At 42.0% G+C, this 24,347-nt stretch overlaps 2 protein-coding genes and 1 long non-coding RNA gene across 3 annotated transcripts; 2 read left to right on the top strand and 1 right to left on the bottom strand.

Moving 5' to 3' along the window:
* Positions 1-661: 661 nt before the first annotated feature.
* On the bottom strand, positions 662-7,483 carry ACOT13 (acyl-CoA thioesterase 13). The gene is given in 4 exon segments (XM_030011938.2): positions 662-1,365; positions 3,566-3,750; positions 7,284-7,372; positions 7,375-7,483. Coding segments are annotated over 4 exon segments (525 nt in total). The 5' UTR covers positions 7,469-7,483; the 3' UTR covers positions 662-1,208.
* On the top strand, positions 1,353-3,559 carry LOC121233228. Its single transcript, XR_005932157.1, has 3 exons — positions 1,353-1,390; positions 1,922-2,023; positions 2,980-3,559. It is a non-coding gene; the product is annotated as an uncharacterized LOC121233228 (long non-coding RNA).
* Positions 7,434-15,053, top strand: TDP2 (tyrosyl-DNA phosphodiesterase 2). Its single transcript, XM_030011937.2, has 7 exons — positions 7,434-7,685; positions 7,764-7,861; positions 10,615-10,782; positions 12,109-12,200; positions 12,676-12,794; positions 13,176-13,346; positions 14,190-15,053. The coding sequence occupies exons 1-7, from the start codon at positions 7,467-7,469 to the stop codon at positions 14,469-14,471; spliced, it is 1,149 nt and encodes a 382-aa protein (XP_029867797.1). The 5' UTR covers positions 7,434-7,466; the 3' UTR covers positions 14,472-15,053.
* The last annotated feature ends 9,294 nt before the right edge of the window (positions 15,054-24,347 follow it).

Below are 24,347 nucleotides of genomic sequence, written 5' to 3'. Positions count from 1 at the left end.
TGGAAATTATTTCTTTAGGTTTAGGAATGCACAAAAAAAGCCCTAACTGCACATTTAATCACAAAATTCAAATCACTGAAAACAATGAGTCAACTCCCATGAGAAAAAGAATTAGGCATGCCCTTTACTAACGTAGATTAACTTTTTCCAGTCTCCCACTAGAGAAGAAAAACTAAGGTCATGGTTTATGTAAACTTGCACTGCGTATGTAGTAGCATCAGTTTTTTTATTACAGTGTGATAGCCTTGCCAAGCATCATGTGTCATCAGTTTGGAGAAAGCAGTTAAACCTGTCCACAACAGTGCATGAGGAGACAAGTCTTCAGCTGATAAAAAGCAGCTTAACTCTACCACATTCAACCCAAGTCAGACAATCTACAGCCTTAGCCTGACGAAAGGCTCACCAAATTTATTGATACATCTTTAACTCTCAGCTGATGATTTTTAAACAAATATAGCCAGAACTTCAGGTAGGTAGAGGTGAAAAGCCCTGATCATGTAAGTGCGTGCATTGTCACATTCAGGAATCGCAGGGAGATGATGAAAAGTCAGGTGATCTTGTGTACAAGGGTTCCACTGCACCCTCTCTCAACCACTCCATGCTGGCAAGCTTTTACTCAGTGCAAAGAGCTTACAAAACTATTAAATAATCTTTAAAAAGGTAGTTTCAGAAAACTTTATTGAATACTTTTGAATGTTACAGTAAATCACATTTTGTATTAGCCTGCTTTACGCTTTCAAACCAGTTTCACGCTATGTTATAGGAAGTCTGTATGACCATCTTACAGAACAAGCAGTTTAGTTTGTGAGCGTGTATAGTGTTGTTTGAATGTGACTGTGACAGGCCTGAAGACAGGGTTGCTTTGTCACATGACGACACCACAGGCAAAGAAAACAGAGATCTCTTAGAACACTGACATGCTGGTAAACCATATGGCTTGTACAAAGGCTCTTCCCTTCTGCTATCTTGACCAAAAAAAGCCAGATGCATCCCCATGCTATCATGTTGTTCATCCCAAAATAGGCACTAATTTTAGGCTTGTAGCAATTTTGGTGGTAATTAAGAAATTCGTTTATTATGGGAGTGAGATAAATTCACTTTATATAGACTATCACAACTTTGTGCAGATGATGTCTTATTGCATAAATGAGAAAATCATTCTATATAGGATTCTTAAGCCCAACATTATTATTTTTAAAATTACTTTCTTAATTTCCTAGATACTTTGTATGTCTACCTTGTGCAATTAACTTTCCTGTTGCCTTATTTGTTAAATCCACACTGGCAAATGCAATATTTCTTCCTTGCTTCAAAATCTGAGCTGTAATCAGTATCTCTTCTCCAATCTTTGCAGCAGAAGTGTATCTTCAATGAAGAACAAAATGAACAGGTAAGAGGCTGTACAGAGCACAAATCCAATAATATTCCTGCATTTTAGATTATCATGAAGGGAGTTAGCAAATGTGAGTAATAAAGACACATCTAACGCTTGCTTGCAAATCCCCACTTCTTAAAGTCCTTGAGTTCCTCTGCGTACTGCAGTGGTAATTCAGTATAAGAGTTCTCTGAGAAAATGGAGGACAGAAAGAAACCCATTGGCTTGGTTCTGAGGAAAAGTCCATTTTGGAACACAAACAATTAGGTATCAAAGACCCCAGCTACAAGTTCAGCTACAAGTCCTATTCCAGCCACTGCCAGCTCCCTAAAGCCTTTCTAAACCAGTCTGGCTGGTTCAGCTGCAAAATGTCTCCGTTACAAAGGCTCCAGAAGGTCATTTCTGTATAGAACCTAAGCATAGGTTAACTGCTTCCCATACCATGGTCAGAGAAAAGTCATGGAAATCTGGGAGGCCTTCAAACTTCCCAGGTTTAATGCTGTTTCCGTTCATTAGATAACTCTCTGGTTTTATTTACATGAGTAGGAGGGTGTGCTTTTAAAACACACTCTCCAGGGAACAGGAAGAAATTCCCCCACAAAAAACCTGGGAAGAATTAGGAGGAACATGATCCAACCATGATCTGAGGTAAGGGAACAATATTAAAATGTTAGAATTACAGAGGAGAATGTACAATTACTTGATATAAATCTTATTGAGAAAAATTTCATCAAGCAGTCCATTTTTATACATGACACCACGTCAAAAGGACGTCAGTAACGCCTAATGCTGATGTAGCACAAGTCCCATTAGTTGACAGGGGGCAGGGTTTCAGACTTGTTTTGTTCTCAGAGGCTGCTGCTGATCCTCTTGTGATTAAAAAAAAAAAAGTTTCTCTGTTCTTTCCATTACCGAAATAGTTTCCTCATGCCAATTTTTAAAAAAGTTCCTTCCGAAAAAGGAAGAAGTTGTATTATACTAGTATTTGACATCCAGTATCACTTGTTTAATGAAAGCAGTAGTCTGGGTTAAACAAAGCTATTAATATTGCTTCACATAATATTTCCTAAAGGTTATGCTATGCAACCATTTTGGATCACCTCTGGAGAGAGAACTTTCTTACGATTTTAGCCCTTATGTAATTGGCTAGGCATACTTGATAGTGTAAATAATTCAGGTTTTAGCCTCTTGCTATACTACTGTAGGGAGAAAAACATAATCATAGGAGAATTTCAGGTTTTCATTTCCAGTAGTTTCCTAGTTATCACAGTGGTAGTATAAAGCTTAAATAGATGCTCCGGTCCCACCCCTCAGTGGAGAAATCAGAAGGTGCTGGGCGGGGGGGGGGGAAGGGAGGGAACCTGGTAAAGATATAGATCACTCCCCACACACTTTTAGAGCTTTTTTTTTTTTTTTGAAGACAGTTTTGATGAGGGTTTACTTTTCCAAGATTTTTAATGCTCTGTGTTAGTTATTCCAAGTAGGATTACTTTAGTTCCAATCAGTCATAATCTCTTCATTAAAAGTAATGAATCAAAGTTGACAAGCTATAATAGCATGATCAAAGAAGGTTTCAGAACAACTTTTTCTTTTTTTTTTTAAAGACACTGTGCTTTAAATTTGCATTACAGGAAGAACTATTCTCAGTATAAAACTACCTTTAAATGACCTAGAGCAAAGCAATCTTCCTCCACTGAGAAATTCTGATTCAATCTGTAATTCACCCTCTATGTAAGCATACAACAGACCTGAACTGTTTCCTGGTTTAATATTTTTCCTGTTCTAACATTTTTTGGACTAATACTAAAAAAGGGTTTATAGAAAGCTGCTTACCCTAGATCTTGGTGTTTAAGGACACGGTCTGACACATCTTTGCAAGCGAAGACAGAAGTCGAGCCAATTTCATAAGACTAAAATTTACCACATATCAACATCCCTTTACATTCTATGAACGAATGGGAACTGTCTCTTAAATGTGTGTAGCAAATAAAAGCTTAAGTCAGTCCAACTTGAATTTTGCAGCCAAATGGCAATATCCCCAAATACAATCCCCCCTTAATTTATCAAGACAAGAGTTCTGAAACCAAAGAGGTGAGTACTACAGCATAGAAACAAAGTACAGTGGAACCAATACCGTATTAGGGGAAAAGAAGTTAGTATGTTCTGGTAAACATGGTGGATGATACCTACGTGATGTTCATGTCCACACTGACCCCAGGCACTGCTCTTTCTGTGTTCAGCAACGCTGCTGTTGACACCACATCCACAAGTGTGGCTGTCAAGCCTCCATGTAACGTGCCACCTCTGTTTGTATGCTCCTCCTCTACTTTCATTTCACAAACAATTTTTCCAGGAGTTGCAGACAGAAGTTTCATCTGTATGACCAAAAAAGGAACAAACAGCTTACTGACAATAGTACCAACACTGAATACTGCCCTGAATCAAAGGGAAAGTAAATCTTGTTTAATTCTGGACTCATGAGACAAATTAAAAGATGGAAAATACAGGAATTCAACTGTTACATTAGGTATTTCCATAAATTTTGAGCAGAAGATTGTTGCCTTAGAAAAAATTGTATTTCTACTGCAGATAAATATTTAAACTGACAGCTTAACAAAACTTCAATACTTGCTATGCTCTCAGGAATTGCTTAGGAGACAACATTCTTCAGTTTTCCTTTTGCTTTAATCTGTGACTGAGAAGCCAGATTAGAGGGAATGCAAAACTGCTCTATCTGTGCGTACCATGGCCGTGAAGGTGTATTTGTTAGCTCACAAAATGGAAACGAGACGGACAGTAATTCATTAATCATTATACTAGAGCAAGCTCAGTAAAAATCAGTATTTTGAAATGAGCACTGGAAATGCTAATCAGATAGGCCTCCCTGAACTGAAATTCATATTCCTTGGTAGAAGTATCCAAGACTGTATCACACTGTATTACAGCATCGTGATTTACGTATACATTTTTATCCCAGCCCATGGGTGTTAAATAGAAAATTACAGTACATCTATGGTACCATGCTTCCCCCTGTAGCCAACGCAAGAAGCTGGATTTTTGAGACCAAGAAGTTACTGCAATTCAGTCTTTTAAAATCTTTTTTTCAAGTTTCTTCAGTTAGTAGCACTATATTCAAAATGTGAAAGCAGGTGCAAAACTGGGGTAAGTTCAGCATATATATTTACACCTACAACTAAGACTCTGAAGTAGAATCATAGAATCAGAATCATTTAGGTTGGAAAAGACCTTCAAGATCATCGAGTCCAACCATTAGCCCACTAAACCATGTCCTGAAGTACCCTGTCCCCTTGCTTTTTGAATATCTCCAGGGATGGTGACTCAACCACTTCCCTGGGCAAAAGTACCTTTAGACAGTACCTTTAGACTGTCACAAGTGAAATGTGGGCATAATATTTATTATAATTCCTACTAACTTTCTAGGTTTGTTAGAAAGTTTTTTTTTAACTTATATGTTTCCATACCATATCAGCTGAGTTGACTTAAATCTTTTTAATCTTAGAAGGAATTAAGATTGAAGTGTCTCCAGTTCCACTATTCCTTATTTATAATGCAGTGTAAGAGCTCAGTTTCAGCCCCTGCCCCTTTCTGATAGGCCAAATTTTATCCGAATTTTGCAGAGAAATGATACTAAGATAAATGATGATGTAGTACTGTTGTGGTTTAACCCCAGCCAGCAACTAAGTATACCACGCAGCCACTTGCTCACTTCCCCCCTACCCTGTGGGATGGGTGAGAGAATTGGGGCGGGGCGGGGGGGGGGAGTAAAACTTGTGGGTTGAGGTAAGAACAGTTTAATAGGACAGAAAGGAAGAAAATAATAATAATAATAATAATAATAAAATGACAACAATAATAATAAAAGGATTGGACTATACAAAACAAGTGATGTACAATGCAATTGCTAACCACTTGCTGACCGATGCCCAGTTAGTTCCTGAGCAGCGATCCACCCCACACCCACCCCCTCACCCCGACCAACTCCCCCCAGTTTATATACTGGGCATGACATCACATGGTATGGAATACCCCTTTGGCCAGTTTGGGTCAGGTGCCCTGGCTGTGTCCCCTCCCAACTTCTTGTGCCCCTCCAGCCTTCTCGCTGGCTGGGCATGAGAAGCTGAAGAATCCTTGACTTGACATAAACACTGCTTAGCAACACCTGAAAACATCGGTGTGTTATCAACATTCTTCTCATACTGAATCCAAAACATAACACTATACCAGCTACTGGAAAGAAAATTAACTCTATCCCAGCCAAAACAAGGACAAGTACACAGTCCGTCTACAAACGGAAAAAGCTGCAATTAAGCAGAGGGGAAATCACTGAGCCAGTGTCCTAATATAGAAAATAGCACCTTGATCAATGAAAATCCCAAGTCCTAAACCAGGCATGCTGTGCTGTACTGACTGGAAGCCTAAGTTTCTGACAGAATTTCTAACGAGGACTTCACGGACGCTTGACACTGGGAGCAGATGGCTTCCACTACAGTCAGGGAGTGCTCCAATCCATCAGCCAGGCGAGGAAAGCATCTGGTTTCATTTGTCATTGCTCTGATCTGGCACTAGCTGCCTGCTCTCCTTAACGAAAATAGTTCAGTATTTGAACGCTTCCAGGACTTCCACAGGTAGAGCTGTGTTTGTACTTCTCACAGCCCTTCTGTGCCTGTCCTCCCACGCGTCTGTCTCAGTGAACAGTATGCTGCTTCGGCTTCCAACCACTACTGCGATGCTCTACTTCTTTGGAGAAAGGGCTTTCAAACCCACAGTCGTTAAGCCCTATGTAGATACCACACTGGAATTAAACCAGAAACTAAGTCTGATGCTGGAACTGAAAAGTTTCACACTAAAATCTATCTTTTCCAGAACAGGAAAAAACTTGACTCATATTTAGTTATGGTAAGAAAGGCTTCAGGTGTCTCCCAGAAAAACAGCAGATACTTTAAATTCAAACAAAACTGTACTTTGATATTATGATTATGTTCACAGCAGCATAATTTTAGAAGGACATTGCAGAAAAAGTCTAGAAGTATTCCAGAGCAAGGCAGGAAGCCTGTCTCCCACGGCTCACTTCTAGCCAGTTACCTTTGTGAGCTGAAATACTACATTTGCTCTCCATTTAGTAGGATTTTAAGGTAGAGGAAAGTTATCACAGTGAAGAGGTGACTAAGAACTAATTAGACTCTATAAATAAGTGAACTTCTTAAACTTAAAGCTTTATACTTTTTCTATACAAGACCAAAATGCTTTGGGGAAACAAGACAGTAAGAGTTGCTTTACAAATAGTTACTTTCTATTAAATGTATCGGATCGTGGAACTGCCAATGATAGCACTGCTTCCAATATTACATTTGCTCATGTACAGTGCAAAACATACAAATTTTGACACGGTTGGTTTTCTTAGATATATTTACCGCATCACTCCATGTCACAGTTACACAAATAGAAATTAAATGGAGAATTCTAGCGTTGCAAAATTTAATGAGGACACTGAAACTGCTCCACGGGACCACCCTACGCAGCGGCTACACGCTACAAAGCTGAAGACAAACACAGTAACGTCTCACTTCAACTTTTATTGATCCTAACGTAGCATTACCTCAGAGCCGTACCAGCCAAACGCACCTCTTTACACCAGCCCTCGCGTGGAAACCCACGGAGCACTGAGGCGCAGGAGACCGCGTCTGAGGAAACGCACCTCAGCCTTTTATTCCGAGAGGGTGGAAAAAAAAAAAAAAAACCAACCAAAAAACCCCCAAAAACGGCTTTTAAACGAGCAGCCCCGCCTCGCCGGCCGAACGGCCGTCTCTCCAGTCAGCGGCTGCCGCTAACGGCCAGCCGCCGGCGGGACGCCCGCCCGCCCTCCCTCTCCCCTGCGGCCCGCCCGTACCTTGCGGAGCACCCGGTCGAAGCCCTGCGACTCCACCATGTACTTCATGGCCTCCCTCAGGCTCTCCACCGTGAACCCCATTCTGCCCTCCCCGCCGACGGCCGCCCGCGCCCCGGAACGGCAAACCCGGCGGGCGGAGCTTCCCGCCGCCTTCCGCCCGCAGCGCCCTGCGGCGGGGGAGCCATGGAGGAGGCGGCGGCGGCGGCGGAGGAGGTGGACGAGGCGGCCCGGTGCCCGGCGGCGGCAGCAGCAGAGGAGGAGGAGGAGGAGGAGGAGGAGGAGGAGGAGGAGTTACACCTGGCCAAGCGGAGGAAGGTGCTGTGCTCCGAGTTCGCCGCCATCACCAGCAGCGACGCGGCGGTGGCGCGCAGCTTCTTGGCAGGCAACGGCTGGCACATGGAGGTACGCGCGGGGGCGGGGGGCTGCCCCGGCGGCGGCGGCCCCTTCCCCTTCCCTGCCATCTGCCTCTGTGTGTTTCAGAGGGCGCTGAACGCCTATTTCGACCCGCCGTTGGAGAAGGAGGAGAAGGAGGAGGCGGCAGGCGGGGTGCCGCCGGCCTGCGCGGGGCCCGGGAGCTGGTAGGTGACCCCCGGGCCGGGGAGGTGACGGGAGGAGGCGGATCGGGGGCGCCGGGCTTGGCGGGGCGGGGGCGAGGGGAGCGGTGCCTCCGCACCTCCCCGCATGCAGGCCGGTTCCCCTCCGCTGGAAGGTGCGGGGGGCCCCCGCAACCGGGGGGGAGCCATCTCCCGGGTCGCGGCGGGTGTCCTGTGTCCCCCCACCCGCCTGCCCGGGGAGCAGCGCTCGCTCTCTCCGCCTGACTTCGCGCCTCTGCTGACATGTGGTGAGGCAGGTAGGTTCCGTTCTTCGCATTTCCACGCTGGTTCTCGTCCTTTCTCAAGGCTGCCCCCTTCGAGGGGAATAGCCAGCTCCTCTTGAGAGGCTGCCAGGCTTGCGGGCTGCGCTTGCCCTCTGCGGATGCTTCAGCCGCCTTCCTCTGGGCTAGCAGGTAGTGAGCCTTTCGGAGAAGGGACAGGGTCGTTTTTCTTTTTATTGTCTTGTCTCGTGCAGCGATACATAGGCAGATTTTACTGTACACACACACACACATTTGTATACGTGTAAACTGTGCATGTATGTCATGTACTAGATGTACGCGTGTTTATATTTCTATAAATAAAATTGACATGCCCATGCATACCTTGTTAAACATACCTGTGGAGGTCATGCAAGACCCAGATCTTAGAGCCTACACAGATGATCTCACGGCCTACCCATAGGGTATACCAAAGGTATTGAAGTTTTACAGATCCTTGCCCTTCACAGTCCTGAGGGAAGCTTTTTTCCTATGGACCTATTTATCATAGGCTTGCATGTTATATAGAAGAGCCCTTATGATCTTTCTAGTTATGAGTAAGCTGTAGTTGATAACAGCATACCTGGTTTTGCTTGATATGTATGTATGAAAAAATGCAAGCCTACTGAACATTAGCATTGGTCTCTAGGTAGTCCATGATGAATCAGAATACATCTGCATCAAATTGGCAGCACCTTTTTCTTTTCCAGCCTCTGTCTGTCTTTGCACTGTGGGCACTGTCTTGAGCTGCTGTATGCAGGATGTGTTGGGAGGGAGGACTGTTTGGAGACCTCCCAGTCAGGGGAAGATCACTGCAGACCACACAGACTTTCGTATTTCATCTCATAGTCCTTCAGGTTACAGTATAAATATAAAAAGTCAAAGTGGAAATATTGGAGGCATAGACCATGTTATTTACCTACTTAAATATCACTTAGCTTCCCCTCCTTTGTTTGCTTTTCTTTTTCTGTTCAGTTTAGATCACACGCGCATGGTAGCGGACTCTTACGTTGTTTGTGCTGCACCAAGTACAAAACCAGTACAAAGTTCTAGGGAATAGATTTGTTTTGGTTCCAGGCCTTATTTTCATGTGCGCATACAAATTTTGTGTTTAAAAACAAAACTCTACTATCCCAACTTTGCCAAAATACAGCTTGTATATATACAAGCTATATATAGCTTTTGTATAGCTATAAGACTATAGCTAGTCTTAGCTATAGTGTTTAATGTATTTTGTTACAGACTTCCCTTTACTCAAGCAATTTACATTGGATCAGTGTGGTGGTTTAACCCCGCTGGGCAGCTCAGCCCCACAAAGCCACTTACTTCTCCCCTGTGAGATGGGGGGAAGAATTGGAAGGGTGAAAGTGAGAAAACCCATGGGATGAGATAAAGACAGTTTAATAGGTAAAGCAAAAGCCACGCACACAAGCAAAGCAAAACGAGGAATTCATTCCCCACTTCCCATGGGCAGGCAGGTCTTCAGCCATCTCCAGGAAAGCAGGGCTCCGTCACGCCTAATGGTGACTTGGGAAGACAAACGCCATCACTCCCAACGTCCCCCCTTCCTTCTTCTTGCCCCAGCTCTATACGCTGAGCATGATGTTGCATAGCATGGAATATCATATATATGGTCAGTTGGGGTCAGCTGTCCCGGCTGCGTCCCCTCCCAGCTCCTTGTGCCCCCCCAGGCTCCTCGCTGGTGGGGTGGGCTGAGAAGCAGAACAGCCCTTGGCTCTGGGTAAGCACTGCTCGGCAACAATTAACACATCCCTGTGTTATCAGCACTGTTTTGGTCACAAGTCCAAAACACGGCACCATGTGAGCTGCTATGAAGAAAAATAACTCCATCCCAGCCAAAACCAGTACAACCATGTGTTAGCAGGTAGAGTCTGGTTCTCTTTAGCAACACAGTCCCCAAACAGTTACTAGGCTGGGTACTCAAACTTTGACAGTGTTGCTTAGCCTTTATCAAATCAACTGGGTAGACAGGCCTGGCCTGTGTTTTTAAGGTGGGATTTGGGGTGAATATTCCCAAAGAAAAGGACCATCAATTTGTCACAGAGTGAGTTTGCACGTGTACCTCCCCCAGGGATTTGGCAATTGGAAGAATCTCGGCTGTACTGCAGAGGTGGGCATATAAAAGCAAGTCCAGGATGCAGTTCTTTGTTTCTAATATGCTGGAAAATGTTTCAAAAACTAATATACACAGCCTGCCTCTCTCATGGGGAAAGAGTTAAATTATTCAAGTGCTTTAGATTGCATTGGTCGCCATCTGATGAACTTAAATCGGAATAGTAAATGTTATCTTGTGTCTATAAGGAGGAGGAAGAACGTTAACTCATTTGTTGGGAAAGTTTTAGATGGCTACCTGTAAGTTGTGATGGGTCTAGAACATTTTCCTTTAGAAGATAAGGGAGGTAATTGCAAGAAGAATAGTATTATGCATGTTGACAAACAAGTAAACTCTCTCTTTAGTATTGACCTCACAGCAGATGCAACTACTAGTAATGCCAGTGTCAATAGTGCAGACTCGAGGCAACAAGAAGATGACAGCAGCTTCTCACTGATAACCTGGAACATTGCTGGGCTGGATCTAGGAAATCTAAAAGAACGAGTTAGAGGAATCTGTTCTTACCTGGCATTGTAAGTATACCTTTATCTTTGTATTGTCATGTACCCAGCTTTAAAGGAAAAAGCAAGCTGCTTCTTTTAGATATTTACAAATCTTCACACCCAAATTGTCTTAATGTTGATGCAACAATACAATCACTTTATAAATCCTAAGTAGCTGAATAAAAGTTGATATACTGGTTGGAAGAGGTGTGAACTTATGCAGCATCCCAAAGGTTAAATATTTTGCGATGGCTACTTCAAAAAGCTTTTTTATCATGAACAATATTGTTCAAGTTGCAGTCATACATCAAGAGCATACTTCATACTTCCATCCTGTACGTGAGAGAAGGGTAAAACTGCAAGAAACTTGTTTGTCTCATTCCAGTAGTATTGAATAACTTCACGTTAGAGCAAACTTTGAAACAACAAAAAAGATTTTTTTAGTGGAATGTGAAAAGTGGCTCTCTTGCTGTTACTGTAACTTGTCTATCAAAAAAGAAAATGTGCCAGGTAAGGTGAGAGCAATGGAATCTGTGATTACCTTTTATAGTTCCACCAGTGGAAGCCTCCCATGAATATATTTATGAGCAATTTAACAATTACATAAATCGATTTATCTTAATACAGTAACTTATCAGTGTAAATTAAACGATTTAAACAAGTGATAATTTAAGTTTCTCTTGAAACAGCAGAAACCCCTTAACTAAATCAATTATCACTTGATTTTATTAATCTGTGGTGACAGTATTTTTCTTCTGTAAATAAGGCCTTTGGTTTGTCCTTCACCTGCATAGAGCAGGGCTATTCAGCAGTGTAGCAAAAATAGAGACAGCTGTAAAGTCATGTCAGCATTTTCAGGACTGCTGCCCCACATGAACTGTTAGTGGTTACACAGCTCTAAGAAATAAAAGAGCTTGTCATTGTTGAGACTGGAGAAAATGAATGGCAGGTTACCTGCAGGGGTCTGTTGTGAGGGAATGAGGTGGTGGTTGGAATGTCCTGGAGAACTTAGATGTTGCGGAACATGTTCCAAAGCTGCTTTGCAGTTGAATTCCTCGTGTGTGTAGTATATGAAACCTGTGCAAATGTTTGTAAGATGAAGGTATAAGGAAGTCATGCATTTTATTACCATGTCTGTTCCATGTCCATAATCATAATTGTTTCATCCCTTTTAATAATGGTGATGTGTCTACATGCTACTAAATATTTTTCTTTTTTTAAAAAACAGATTCTTACAATATCTAGGAAGACGAGGACAAGGTGCAACTGAAGTCGCTGACCCTGTTCCCTTTGGCCTCAGTAGTTAATTTACTACCTTTCAGTAGTTAATTTAAAATCTTGTCTTGCCGATTTCAGGTACAATCCAGATGTTGTGTTTTTACAAGAGGTCATCCCACCACATCTCTGTCTTCTACAGATGAGAGCAGGCAGTTACACTATTATTCCAGGTAAGAAATAACCCTCAGTTTCTAAAGACAGAAACCAGAAAAGTAAGTTCAGTTTTATTCTGTCTCCCTTGCCAAAATCTCAGACTGTTTGTAGGAATGAAAAGAGTAAAGTGAAGAAGAAAGCACTTTAAATTACTTTCTGTGTTTTGATATCAGGATATAGTTTGATGCAAATGATGCATGTGAAAAGCTTGCTTGCTTGGTGGTTTCATTTTTCTTTTTTCTGCATTTTGAAAGACTGATAGCAAGGGTAGCCAAAAAAGTGCCATAGATAAGTCATTTCTTAAATATTTGCATTTAAAAAGCCTGAAAAATTCAGAGCGCAATTATGAAACTTTTAACTAATGACTTTGTACGTCTTGCAAATTAACATGATTCTCCCAGATCATGGTAAAAAGGTCTCTTTCAGAACCCTAACTTCTTTATAGCACAGCAGAAGACATCTTTGACCATTTCTTTCCCTGTTCCTCTTTAGGTAACGTAGATGGCTATTTCACTGTCATAATGTTGAAGAAACCAAGAGTGAAGCTACTGAAACATGAGATAATACCTTTTCCAACAACTTCCATGATGAGGAACCTTTTGGTTGTGCATGTGAGTAAGTCAGTATGTACTAAACAGCTGTATTTCTGCCTTCAAAACAGAAGATCCCGGGAAAGGCTGGACTGGCTTTACTCTACCACAGCCTCAAACAGCAGAAAAACTTCTTGTCCAAACATACAAACCCAGTTGCATTTGATACTAACAAACCTAATTTTTTTCTCTAAGTTACTGGCCGTGCCTTGTTTTCAAGTCTCATAACCTCTGAAAACAAAACTAGAAGCCTGTCATCCTCCTGTAAGCCACTTTTCTTCAATGTAAAACTAATAATAACCAGAGCTCTGTCATTCAGTAATTTACTTTGTGATTAGATTTTTGTCTTTTGAACTTCTTATCATGGTGTGGATAGTAACGTTGCCTTTGTTTCACGCACAGGTGAGCATATCTGGTAATGAACTTTGCCTTATGACCTCTCATCTGGAAAGCACTAAAAATCACTCCAAGGAGCGTATGAAGCAACTGCAAATAATGTTAAACAAAATGCAGAAGGAGCCTGAGTCCACCACTGTTATATTTGGAGGGGATACAAACCTCAGAGACAGTGAGGTAAATAGAAATAAGTGACCTTGTTATTTTGAGAAGGTATTCTGACAAAATCTTCGCAGGCTTTTCTGTTTTTATGAGAAATGACCTGCCTAGGCAGAATAGACATAAGCAACATTTATTCTTAAAAAGTGGAAGCATGACTAATTAAAAGCTGTGGCATTGCTATGCGGAGGCTTTGTTATAGCTGAGGTGAGGTATATGAAAAGCTTCCCACCCTCCACAATAACAAAATGCTTTATTGGCAATATTTATATCTGAGAAGATGCAGGGGTAGTCAATGAAGTTGCAATTTCAAAAGCATCTTCTAATTTTGAGAACTTGATCTTTATTTGCTCAACTCTCCAATTCTCAGAGTTAATGCTTGTAGAATCAATGAAAGAAGAGGGTGCTCTGGAGAAATCGATCTTGGGAGTTTAAAATTAATCCCCCATCGAGACATAATTAGAAATAATTTTTGGCTGCTGATATTAAAAGTGAAATTTGTGCATTATTACTAAAAGGTCAGTGTTTCATCTTTCCTTATCATGAAATTCCATTGCAGTGAACTGGAACAACATTGTTTCAGAGGACATGATGTTGACCCCCATACCTCAAAATTTCAGAGCTGAACGTTTATTTTGTAACATGTTTTCCATTTAGAAAGTACTATGGGAACTGGTCATTCTTTAGAGTATCCTGAGAAATACCACAATTTAGAAACTTCTCCAGTATCTTTGTTTTTGACAACTCATGTTTTGCAGGAAAAAGTGATATTGTGACAACTCAGTTCTGTTTTCGAAGGTAAAATCTGTGAATTCAGCATCTTGTGGATTTCCCCCCCCCCCCCCCCCCTTCTACTTTCAGGTTACTAAACTAGGTAACTTACCTAACAACATTATGGATATCTGGGAGTTTTTGGGTAAACCTCAACACTGCCGTTATACTTGGGACACCAACTCCAATACCAACCTGGATGCAGAGTACAAGTGCAAGATGAGGTTTGACCGTGTTTACTTTCGGCCTGCAGCAGATGGAGGACATATTATTCCACGAAGTATGGACTTAATTGGATTGGAAAAACTAGACTGTGGCAGATTCCCTAGTGATCACTGGGGTCTTCTGTGTAACTTTGATGTGATACTATAAAAAAGAAAAAAAGGCTTGCATTGTTAGTTTTTAGGTGATCTGTTCTTGTTTTTACAAAATATTACCCTCTCAGTTTAAGTAGGACGTATTTAAATTTTAAACCCTAATGCATTCTCTGCTCTTGACTTATGCTTGAATGGCTTCATTTCAAGCCAGAGTTCCCTTTTCCTCATTGTATGCATCTGTTCTTGAATCACGTTTTTAAATACTTATTTTTAACAATGTACGCAAATACAAAAACAAATTCTAGTTTTAAAATGGGAGGAAAAACCTGTAAATACAATTCATAAACATACTTGGTGGTTTAAAAGACACTTTTATTTTGGCATGTATTATAATTTCACTATAAATGCTGCTTTTTTTATTTAAAGAATACTTCTATTATGCCTGCTTTGTTTCTTTTGTAACCATTTTCATCATCCTTTACAACTCTGTCTTTTGTAGGGTGTTTTGTATTAGCTTCTGAAGTTTGTGTTGTATATATGTATGCTTTCAGGCAAGACAATAAAGGAGCTGAGGACACAATGACTAGATTCTCACAGAATAGGGGTTTCTTAAGAATTAAAACTAATATTGAACAGATTTAAGAATGAGATGCCTTCTGTTTGACAAGAAAAGGATATAGGCAGATGCATGGAAGTTGTTCACTTGGGATGGTGTATACCTTACTTTGTGTTTATTAACCTGGATATGAGTTGCAGATGAAAACGCATTATCTTTCCAGTGAGCTTCTAGAAACAATGCTCTTATAAACTACTGTGCAAAGCCTGAGTAGCTCAAGGTCTCACTGACTTTGCAAAACATCAAACAGGCTTTCTTACTCAAAGAACTGTGTAATCAATCTCATAGAACCTGTTGTTTTATAGATGTGCAAAGCACTAAGCTGATTTAAAATGGAACGTCTCCTAACTTTCTGACGTGAAGTTCAGTGCGCAGGTATGGAGAGGAAGCACAGACAAGCAATGTCAGTGATGCAAAGAGAACACTGACAGCCTAAATTCCTTTACTTCTTTTTGTTGTTGTTGTTTGTCTTTGGTCTTAAGCCCAAAGCTTGCAAACAACTTGTGTTTTGCTGGACTTTGGTGGTGCGTTGGCCCTGGCTGGTAGCCAAGCTCCCACCCAGCTGCTCGCTCAGTCCCCCCTTCCCCAGTGAGATGGGAGGAGGAAATAGGAAAAAACAGCAACAAGAAAGCTCATGCGTTGAGCTAGAGACAGGAAGATCACTTACCAATTACCCTCATGGGCAAAACAGACTTGATTTGGGGAAATTAATTTATGGCCAATTAATATATATATTCAATTACTGATTGGGGTATTGGGAAGGGAGAAGAGGAACATTAAAACACACCTTTCCTCTCCCTTTTCCCTAGCTCAGTGTCACTCCAGGCTCCTCTCTTCCCCCTTGCTATCGCCGCAGGTCACGCTCTGTCCCTTCAGCAAGGTAAGGAGCAGCACAGGACCTGCCTCTTGGCTGTGCCCTCCCTCTCCCGCTTCTGTGCTGGGTTCAGGCACTGTGTGCTCCGCCATGGAGCACCTCCTTCTCCTCTGACCTTGGTCTTTACTCTGCTGTTTCTCAACTCTTCTTTTTTCCCTCTTGCTCTGCCTGCTCAGCGTTTTCTGCCCTTTATCTTACACGCACTTTGCCCAAGGCACCCCCACCTTGGCTGCGGGGCTGAGCCGTGCCCGGCGGTGGGTCGGCTGGAACCGGCTGGAACCGGCTGTGTCCGGTCCGGGGCAGCCCCGGCCTCTCCTCACAGGGGCCGGCCCTGCAGCCCCTCGCTGCCAGCGCCTGGGCACCTGTGCCCACTGCAACCGTAAAGAAAACCAAAAAGTATCTTCTCACACAGGCAAACAGCGGTGGCACCCCTTGCGGCCCTTCCCGCCCAGCAAGGGAAACTCCACTGACTCCACTATTGCTCAGCCTAACGTGTCTGTCCGCGTGCTCCAACCAGCCAAGCGCAGGGGAAGAAGTATGTCCGAACATTCCCCTTGCTGCTTCTGTATCGCACCCTGAAAACACAGCGAGTGGGGCTTGGCGTGGTACCAGCCAGCAGAAGACAAATTTGTGGATCCCTACCCTGAAATAGTCAGGATCCAGGAACGGGGAGGCCTGCGGTAGACGTGGTTTTCCGTTGATTCAACAGGAGGCCTAGGTGACCTTACTAAACAAGCAAATAAAACCCAGGAGGTTTATTCATCTCCACAGAAATCAGCTGCAGAAATCTCCAGTTCTGCTTTTGCTTCTTTAAACATCAAACCCCAAATTCCTTTTACTAAAGGTAAAAGAGACCGGCCTGTTTTGGGAAGGATGTCCAAATCCTTGTGGACTGATCATACTCAGCATATCCCATTATTTTGTAATTACTCAGCTTCAAAAACAAGGAGGGAGAAGTCACTGATACTTTTTTTTAACTCATGTTGGGCCTGTGATCTCTCCTTTCTATTCCCAAATAAATAGTTCTATAAAAAAGTGAAAAATATCTACAACTGCCAGGATTTTCCTTCTGGGTTTAAAACGGAGCTGGTGCAGTCACACTTTCTGACTTGCTGTGCGCTCTCTTCTTCCTCACCAAGAGCCTTCGAAGAAATGTCATGGGGTTTGTTTTCACCACTTCCACCTCCTCCCCCCTCCTCGGTAGTTACAGCCAAAGGATTTGTGGGGAAGGTGAAGGCAGGGGATAACGGTTTAACTTTCCTAAAGGTGTTGGAGAAGGGGAAAGACCAATAAACTCATGCTTTGTCACAAGAAACGCCAGTTTATGTGGCCTTCTCTATTATGGCTGCTTTTGTTTATGAGGCTGCACCTTCTGGACTATTTTGGAAGGTATGAAAAAGGGTGATTGCTGTTGTTCTAGGATAGATTTTTAATTTGGGGAAGAAAGAGCAACAACAACAACAAAAAGGATACAGAGCAGTGTGTGACTTAGTTTGAAGCCTAAACTCCAGCCCCCATCTCTAGTATTGACTAACTGATCCCTCCTCTGATCGGCAGTCTTTCTTAACCTTTGAAATAGATAGTGAGTGGCGACATAATATTTTTATTAGGAACAAGCAAAGACATAACACTTTGTAAGGGCCAATTCATTTTTCTAATTATAAAAGATAGGCAAGAGGAAGGCTCTGTTCAGTGCAATTAGTGGTTAGTCATTCTTTCAGAATGAGGAAATTGTGCTTGCAGCCTTTAAAACTCTTCTTCTTGAACTACAGAAAAAGTAATACTTAAATAAATTTAAGAAGACATAAATGCTAAATGTTTTACTATTGGATGTGAAGCAATAAATCTTTAATTAAATATACTTTATACCACTTAATAAGCATCCAAATTGCTGACAATCAAGAGCATTCAGAGCCCTTAAATTAATTTGCCTCTTAATTTAATCAGTGATGTAAAAGCTAAAATATCTGCTGAATATGGCAACTAAAACTTAAAGGGACAGAAACAACAAAGTTAAACCAAACAAAAGATTTCTTGGCCTACAACTCGTAATTTGATTTGTTTTCCTGATTCAGTAACATAATATTGTGGCATCTATACATCCCAAAGGACTTACACAAATGTGAATGTGAGAAAATGCAATCATTGTCTCCTATTAATAATAACAGCAACAATGGACCTTGTGGAAATCATGTACTAGTGGAGGCATTATTTTATGAATACTTTGATTCAGGTATCAAGAGTAGCAATTTCTTCTGAGGACCCAGCCAGTCTTAAACGTTTCTACATCAAAAGAGCTTGGACTTACTAAAAGAGAAGAGATATATATAGAACAAAATAAAGAAATGTTAAAACATCTAGGGAGGTAAATAATAAATAGATGGATTAAAGAAAAATGGAAAAAAATAGTAGCAGGCAAACACACAGTAGCAGCAGAAGATGACATCATGACTGAAAGTATATACTTAAAGAATATGTAAGCTCTTGACTGTAGGGAGTAATCTGAAACTATAACTAATAAAAATTTGTTTTACAAAGAGGAAGTGCATGGAAGATTAAAGCTATAAACATCAGACATCATATACAGGTTTGGAAGTCAATTTGATACAAGAACAGACGACCTATACAAAATTACTAGATCAAAATACAAAAATGATAACCTGTATTATGTCAACACCTGCAGAGCCTATTGTGGTTATGTTTGCTGTACAAAATAAAAGGTGAGAATACACAGGAACGGATGGGCTGTGTTTTGATGAGCAAATGGCATGATTTTCAGTTGTATCAGCTCAGCATGGTTGAAAAACTCCACAAAGGTTGTGTTATCACTTCTGCATATCTTAATGTGTTTGTATCCAGTGGCAGGCAATCTGGTACAAAATCGTGCTGCAGACAGTGCCTGTGGGTGCTGTCTTAAAATAACCCAACGCGGGTAAACCCCACACAGGGGTTACAGAGTGACTTCACTTAACTTCATTAGGGTAAATTTCCCAGGTTTGTGTTCACTAAGAGTATAATAAAGACTCATTAATGATCATTCATAAATAGTATCTTTTTATTTCTTGGAGACAAGGCTTGTTGTGTAACATCAGCTCAGAGAAAACAGACTCCCAGCGACTGAGAAGCCATCAGCGTAACACTGCCATTTTGGTAACGGCTGAGAAAATATAAGGCTTAAACAGGAGGTGCAGTAGGCGCAAATGTCGCAAAATTACAACAATTGAAATGAAAGTAATACTGTATCTGCAACAACCCACAGTAAAATCACTAGTGTTACCTTTATTTATGTATTTATGCACATATGAAAAGAAATTTGCCTACTAAGACAAGGAAATATAGTAGATCTACAGTTTTGACCAAGGAAAAGGATAAGAGTATGTCTGCCTCGATGAAGGATAAGAATTCAGTGAAAGAAGGAAAGGAAGGATTACACCATGTCATTCTAACATTTTGCGCTATTGGATTTCCTGATACTGTTACTGGTGGGGCAGAGAAGCTAATGAAAACCTACTCAGAAGTCATTAGTTGAGGCAGAAGCTTTACCTGGACGTGGTAGTAGATACTGCGTGTGAGTACAACTGACAATGCTGGACAAATATGGCTGAGAAGGGGAACTCGCCTCATTGTGGCTTTCAAAAATTCTCCCAGTTATTGAAGAATCACAAAAAAATCTGTCTCAGATGCCCTGGAGGTGAATATAACCCTCTTTTTCTGTGTTGGCAGACCCTTGAACTGAAACAGGTGAAGATTTTTACTCATTTGAGATGGGAGGTGGGGGGAAAAAAAGTGTTTCTGGAAAAGCACAACACAATCTAACAAAGGTTTGGTAACCAAACTAGTGCATCTCCCAGGCCTTCTTTGGAACAGATGTCATGTGAAAAACTTCAAAGCAGCTGGCAGAGTTGTGAACAAGCTGGGTGAGAAGGGGAGGGAGAGCAGGGTGCAGGGTGCTCGGCGGGCTGCGCCAGCCCTCTGCAATGGGAGGAACCTCCCTGCACGCTGCAGTAATGTCTCCCCTCGAGTCAGGGCTTCCCTGCCACCAGCAGAAGAGCAATTTGGTGGTGATGGGGAGGGTGCTTATCAGGTATCCAAACTACCTCTGGATGTCTGGCAGTGAGTTAGCTGTCCTGGCTGATGACAGCTTCACAGGGCTGTTGTCTGGCCAACGGAGTGCGCCTACTGCTGAAAAGAGCTGGAGGTAACCGGATCAACGTTTACCAGGTAGGCTATGTTTTGAAGTTTTAGTGGTCTTTTAGATAGCGTTACAGCACACTCAGCCTGTTATTTCATCAGTGTCAAGCCTATTAGCTCAACAGTGTTATAAAAGGCAAGAATTGGCTCAGCAAGAAAATACCATCTTCAGCTCAGCCATCTGCAGTAATCCTGCTTTCTTGGTCTGCTCCTCCATTTCATAATGTTTCTGGAGTTCATAGACGGTGAGTAGGCAATAGGTGCTGCTGCTAGGTTTCCTGAGTGGGAGCTGTTTGCTCTGACACCTTTGTGTTTGCACGGGACTAGCTGCAATGTTTGTTCAACAGAGAATGAAGTCTGTGTGCGAGAAAGTCGAGGGCACTGGACCAGCTACTGCCGTGCAGAGAAAGCAAACGGGGACAGTTGCTGCTTTCATCTCCCCCCCCCTGCTTTCACTAAGATGGTGGGAGGTACCTCCTGACAGGATGAGAAGAGGGCTTATCTCCCTAAGCCTGCGCTGCGCCAAGGAGCCTTTTGCATACTGCACAGATGGTTCAAAAAGTGCTAGCATTGAGTATACAAGTGAATATTCTTTCCTGCAGAAGAAATAAAAAAAATTGTGCAGCTATAGCTGGTGCTTTTACAGTCACTAAAATTAGGAACTCGCAACCATGCAAAGCCTTGGAGGACAATCATCTTCCCCCATTGGGTCTGTAAATCAACGCTCGGTGCTGACAGGAAGGCTGCAAGGCATGAGAAATGGGGCTGCCTCGCAAAGGAAAGATAGCCAGGCTTCCTTTCTCCACACACACCTTCCTGTTCAAAGCCAAGCAGCCTTGGCCAACATCAGAAAAAATGTAACATTCTCACTGATCCTTTGGTGTTTTTATTAGAATAATTGTTTTTACATCAGATAAGCAGCCTTCAGCCTCCATAAGTCTGGCCTAAACATGGAAATCACAGAAACTGTGGAATCAAAATTGACATAACAACGTAGCATGAATAGATATTTTTAAAAGTGCAATTGGACAATTCCTTTAGGCTCCTTCATATATATCCATAAGCAATCCAGTATTACAGTTCAGAGATTAAATTCCTTGCTTTACAGAGCAAGTACATGAGTTACTATCTCCTCGTACCAAGGGAGATTTGAGTAGCTTCAGGAAATGTCAGACAACCTATTGTTAAAAAAATCAGTAAGGTGGGAATCAGAAGGAAAGTAAAAAGAGGAGGTAAAAACAGTTGTCTGCCGAAGAGATGACATTTTTATGTCTTTAGAACATCTGTTTTTTCAGTCATCCTGTAGCACCTGCAAAATACAATTTTCCTGAGTGAAGCATTGTCAGTTTATTAAGCAGAACTCAGCAACTGATGGGAGCAGCCATAAAGGTGACCTGGTTGTAAAGGGAAAAATACTGAACAGAAGATGCCTGCTGAAATACTGACAGGGAAAACGCCTGCCAGCCTGGGAACCAGGAGCATCCTTGAGAAGCGCAGCTGGCATCTTTGAAGTGTGGCTGAGTACTGAGAAACTGGAAACATCCTGAGATACCATCGATAAGCGCAAAACTAAGGAACTGTAACAGCAACTACTTATCATCTGGAAAGGTGAAAAAGAGTCTGGAAAAGGGGGGAAGCATGCTGAAGAAGGTAGGAATTGGCAACTGCCATTGGCTGTTCTACCTGGAAGAAAAGGAAAGCAGTCTGGAAAAATAAAAATTATTCTGAGAAAATAGAAACCATCATTATCTATTGGCTGTCCCAGGTGAAGAGTGGAAATTAACAGCATCCATTGCCTGCTCCAGGTGGTGATGTCCTATACCCCCTTATGTCTCTGTGATACAAAACCTACTTATTTTTTACCCAAAATTGAGCCTGTCTTTCTGAGAACTTCCCATGCACGAACCTTTTCTATGAGATCTTCTAGACAGACTGGACCCTTGCTGGGAATGCCTGGCTGACTCCAGACTCTGTGACAGGATCATCATTGAAGTGAGACTCTTATTTTATTGGGCCCCCTCTGGGACCCCTTCTGAGAGCGATTGCAATTGAACCCACTTCTGGGATTCATTTGGTGAGTGCGGTACCAATAACACTTCAAACATGCATGGATATATATTGTTGTAGAGGTTAGGAAAATATGAACATCTTTGAACCACTTTTGCTAATAACGTTAATGAAATATCCACTGTTTATTGCATGTATTACAATATTTTTATACCCTCTGCTTGTTCTGCCACAGCAATTACATGGCTCTGCTCCTAGGTCTGTGCTGACATCCTCCATTACGCAGCTTCCAGACAAAGCTGTTTTGACAAGCGAGACAGAGCATGGTGGCAAAAATCCTGTTCCCTCCCTTCATGGTAGTCAGCAGGATGCATCGTCTTTGGGTGCTGTGCTCCTTGTGCCAGGGCCTGCAGAGAGATTTTAAACAGTGAGAACCGGCCAAACGCAGCCGTGGGAGTTTGTGCCCTGGGAGCATCCTTGTCATAAATGTGCTCAGGTGTGTGTGGGGAGTTCTGTACATGGCTTTGGATATGGCGTGTGGAATTTGTCCTTTAACAGAATTATCTAGCTTTTGGATTTATCTTCAGAGTTCAGAATAGTTGTTTTGACTGTCAACCTCTGGGAGATCAATAACATGAATACATTTAGAAATCTGTACAGAGTAAACACTGCCAAGGTGCCCAAAATGAAATTCTGCAGTGCTGTGCATCCTTGAAGTGCAACATCTGTGATGCATTTATTGTCTTTTTAAATTAGTAGTTAGCTGCTGATCTGTTAATAGGATGAGGTTTTTCAGATCTTAGCAGTAGCTGGAATCTGGCTGTGCTGATGATAAAATTTTTCAAATATTTATTCAATAGGTTAAGCCTGGCTTGACTCTTGATTGTATTGCATTCTCTAATTCTGCTGTACCCTTTTTGAATGGATGATGTTAGTTGACGCAGTGACATAGCATTTTTATTTTACTTCCACTCCTGTCCCAATAACTCCTAACAATTCTCTTTGCCTTTTTGACTAATGATGAGAATCAAACTGATGTTTTTTTCAAAGACCTAGCCACACTGACTCCCATATTGCCTTCCCTAGTGCTATATTAGTCCAGCACTGCATAGATACTTAACGGTTATGCTTCCATAAGGCCACTATTCTGCAATATGTCCTTGTTTTGGTCTATCAAATAAAAGCTTATATGGTGGGCTGTGAAACAGGAACAAGTCAGGGAGGAAACTTTTTACTGGAGCAAATTTTCCATTGCATCTCAGCAGCTTTTGCTTCTTCACTGACCCCTGAGTGATAAAACTAGGGAAGAAATAAACTATGTTCCATGCATCTCTCCTCTTGATCTAGCTACTGCATTTCAGTACAGAGCTTTCACAACTAGGGAATAAGTATCTTGTGCTTTTGCTTTTGCGAAAAATCCTACCTTTATTGATGTCTGTCTTTTGGGGATGCCCATAAGCACAGGGAAAGGGTCAGGTCTGTGAAAAGCTGGGAAGCAGGTTTTGGATCAGGGTTGGAGAAATACCCTTCTGCAAGGAAGAGATTACAACTTGCCACTGCAGGGCTGTCGCCTTCCTGGTCTTTGGAGAGCGGAAGAACCATTATTCTCAACTTTCCTTCTTTTACAGAAAAGCAACGGGTAAAGTAACAGGGATCATTCACGCTGTATGTGTGATGGGTTTTCCACAGACCACCTGCTCCACTGATTTGCAGTCTGGGGTAGATAGTTAAAACTTACCCATCTGTCTAAAAGTTCTCCCACATCTGGGTGGCTTAGCTGGGCAGTAGACATGCTCCACATTGTAGTATTATCTGCCGTTACAAAACATCCTGGGGAGAACACGGGCACTGAGTGAAGTGCAACGTTTTTGATTTCGTTGCAAGGAAGGGGAGTTTGTCAGGACTGTAAGGTCAGGCTGGCAAAGAAAATAACTTTCTGTGGTAGGCTTCTGTTAATAAACTTTGCATGCTTTCTCTCCTCCTGAGAATGAGGCAGGGAAAAAAAGGGACCCTTTTTGTTATGGCTATTTGAAATCTAATTTGCCAGGCCAAAAGACAGTCTCAATGACCTAACAGTTTGAAGGACCGAGGTGAAGTACAAATTGTAGAGGATCCAATAATTCTGTTTCAATGGATCAGCTTCTCAGGCAGTATCCTTCGGTTGAGACTTTTCAGATAAGTGAAGTAAACTAAGTTGAAAACAAAATGCTGCTTTCTAAGCTGTGGTTTTCACAATGTAGTTT

The sequence above is a fragment of the Aquila chrysaetos genome, chromosome 4, assembly GCF_900496995.4.
Source record: "Aquila chrysaetos chrysaetos chromosome 4, bAquChr1.4, whole genome shotgun sequence".
Classification (NCBI taxonomy): Eukaryota; Metazoa; Chordata; class Aves; order Accipitriformes; family Accipitridae; genus Aquila; species Aquila chrysaetos.
This window is presented reverse-complemented; position numbering and strand designations above follow the sequence as displayed.

Excerpts from the sequence above, each read along its gene's own strand:
- TDP2 (XM_030011937.2), top strand. The coding sequence starts at position 7,467 with ATGGAGGAGGCGGCGGCGGCGGCGGAGGAGGTGGACGAGGCGGCCCGG. Across the intron at positions 12,201-12,675 it reads CAGTTACACTATTATTCCAG|GTAACGTAGATGGCTATTTC; the intron begins GTAAGAAATAAC and ends GTTCCTCTTTAG. Across the intron at positions 13,347-14,189 it reads CAAACCTCAGAGACAGTGAG|GTTACTAAACTAGGTAACTT; the intron begins GTAAATAGAAAT and ends TTCTACTTTCAG.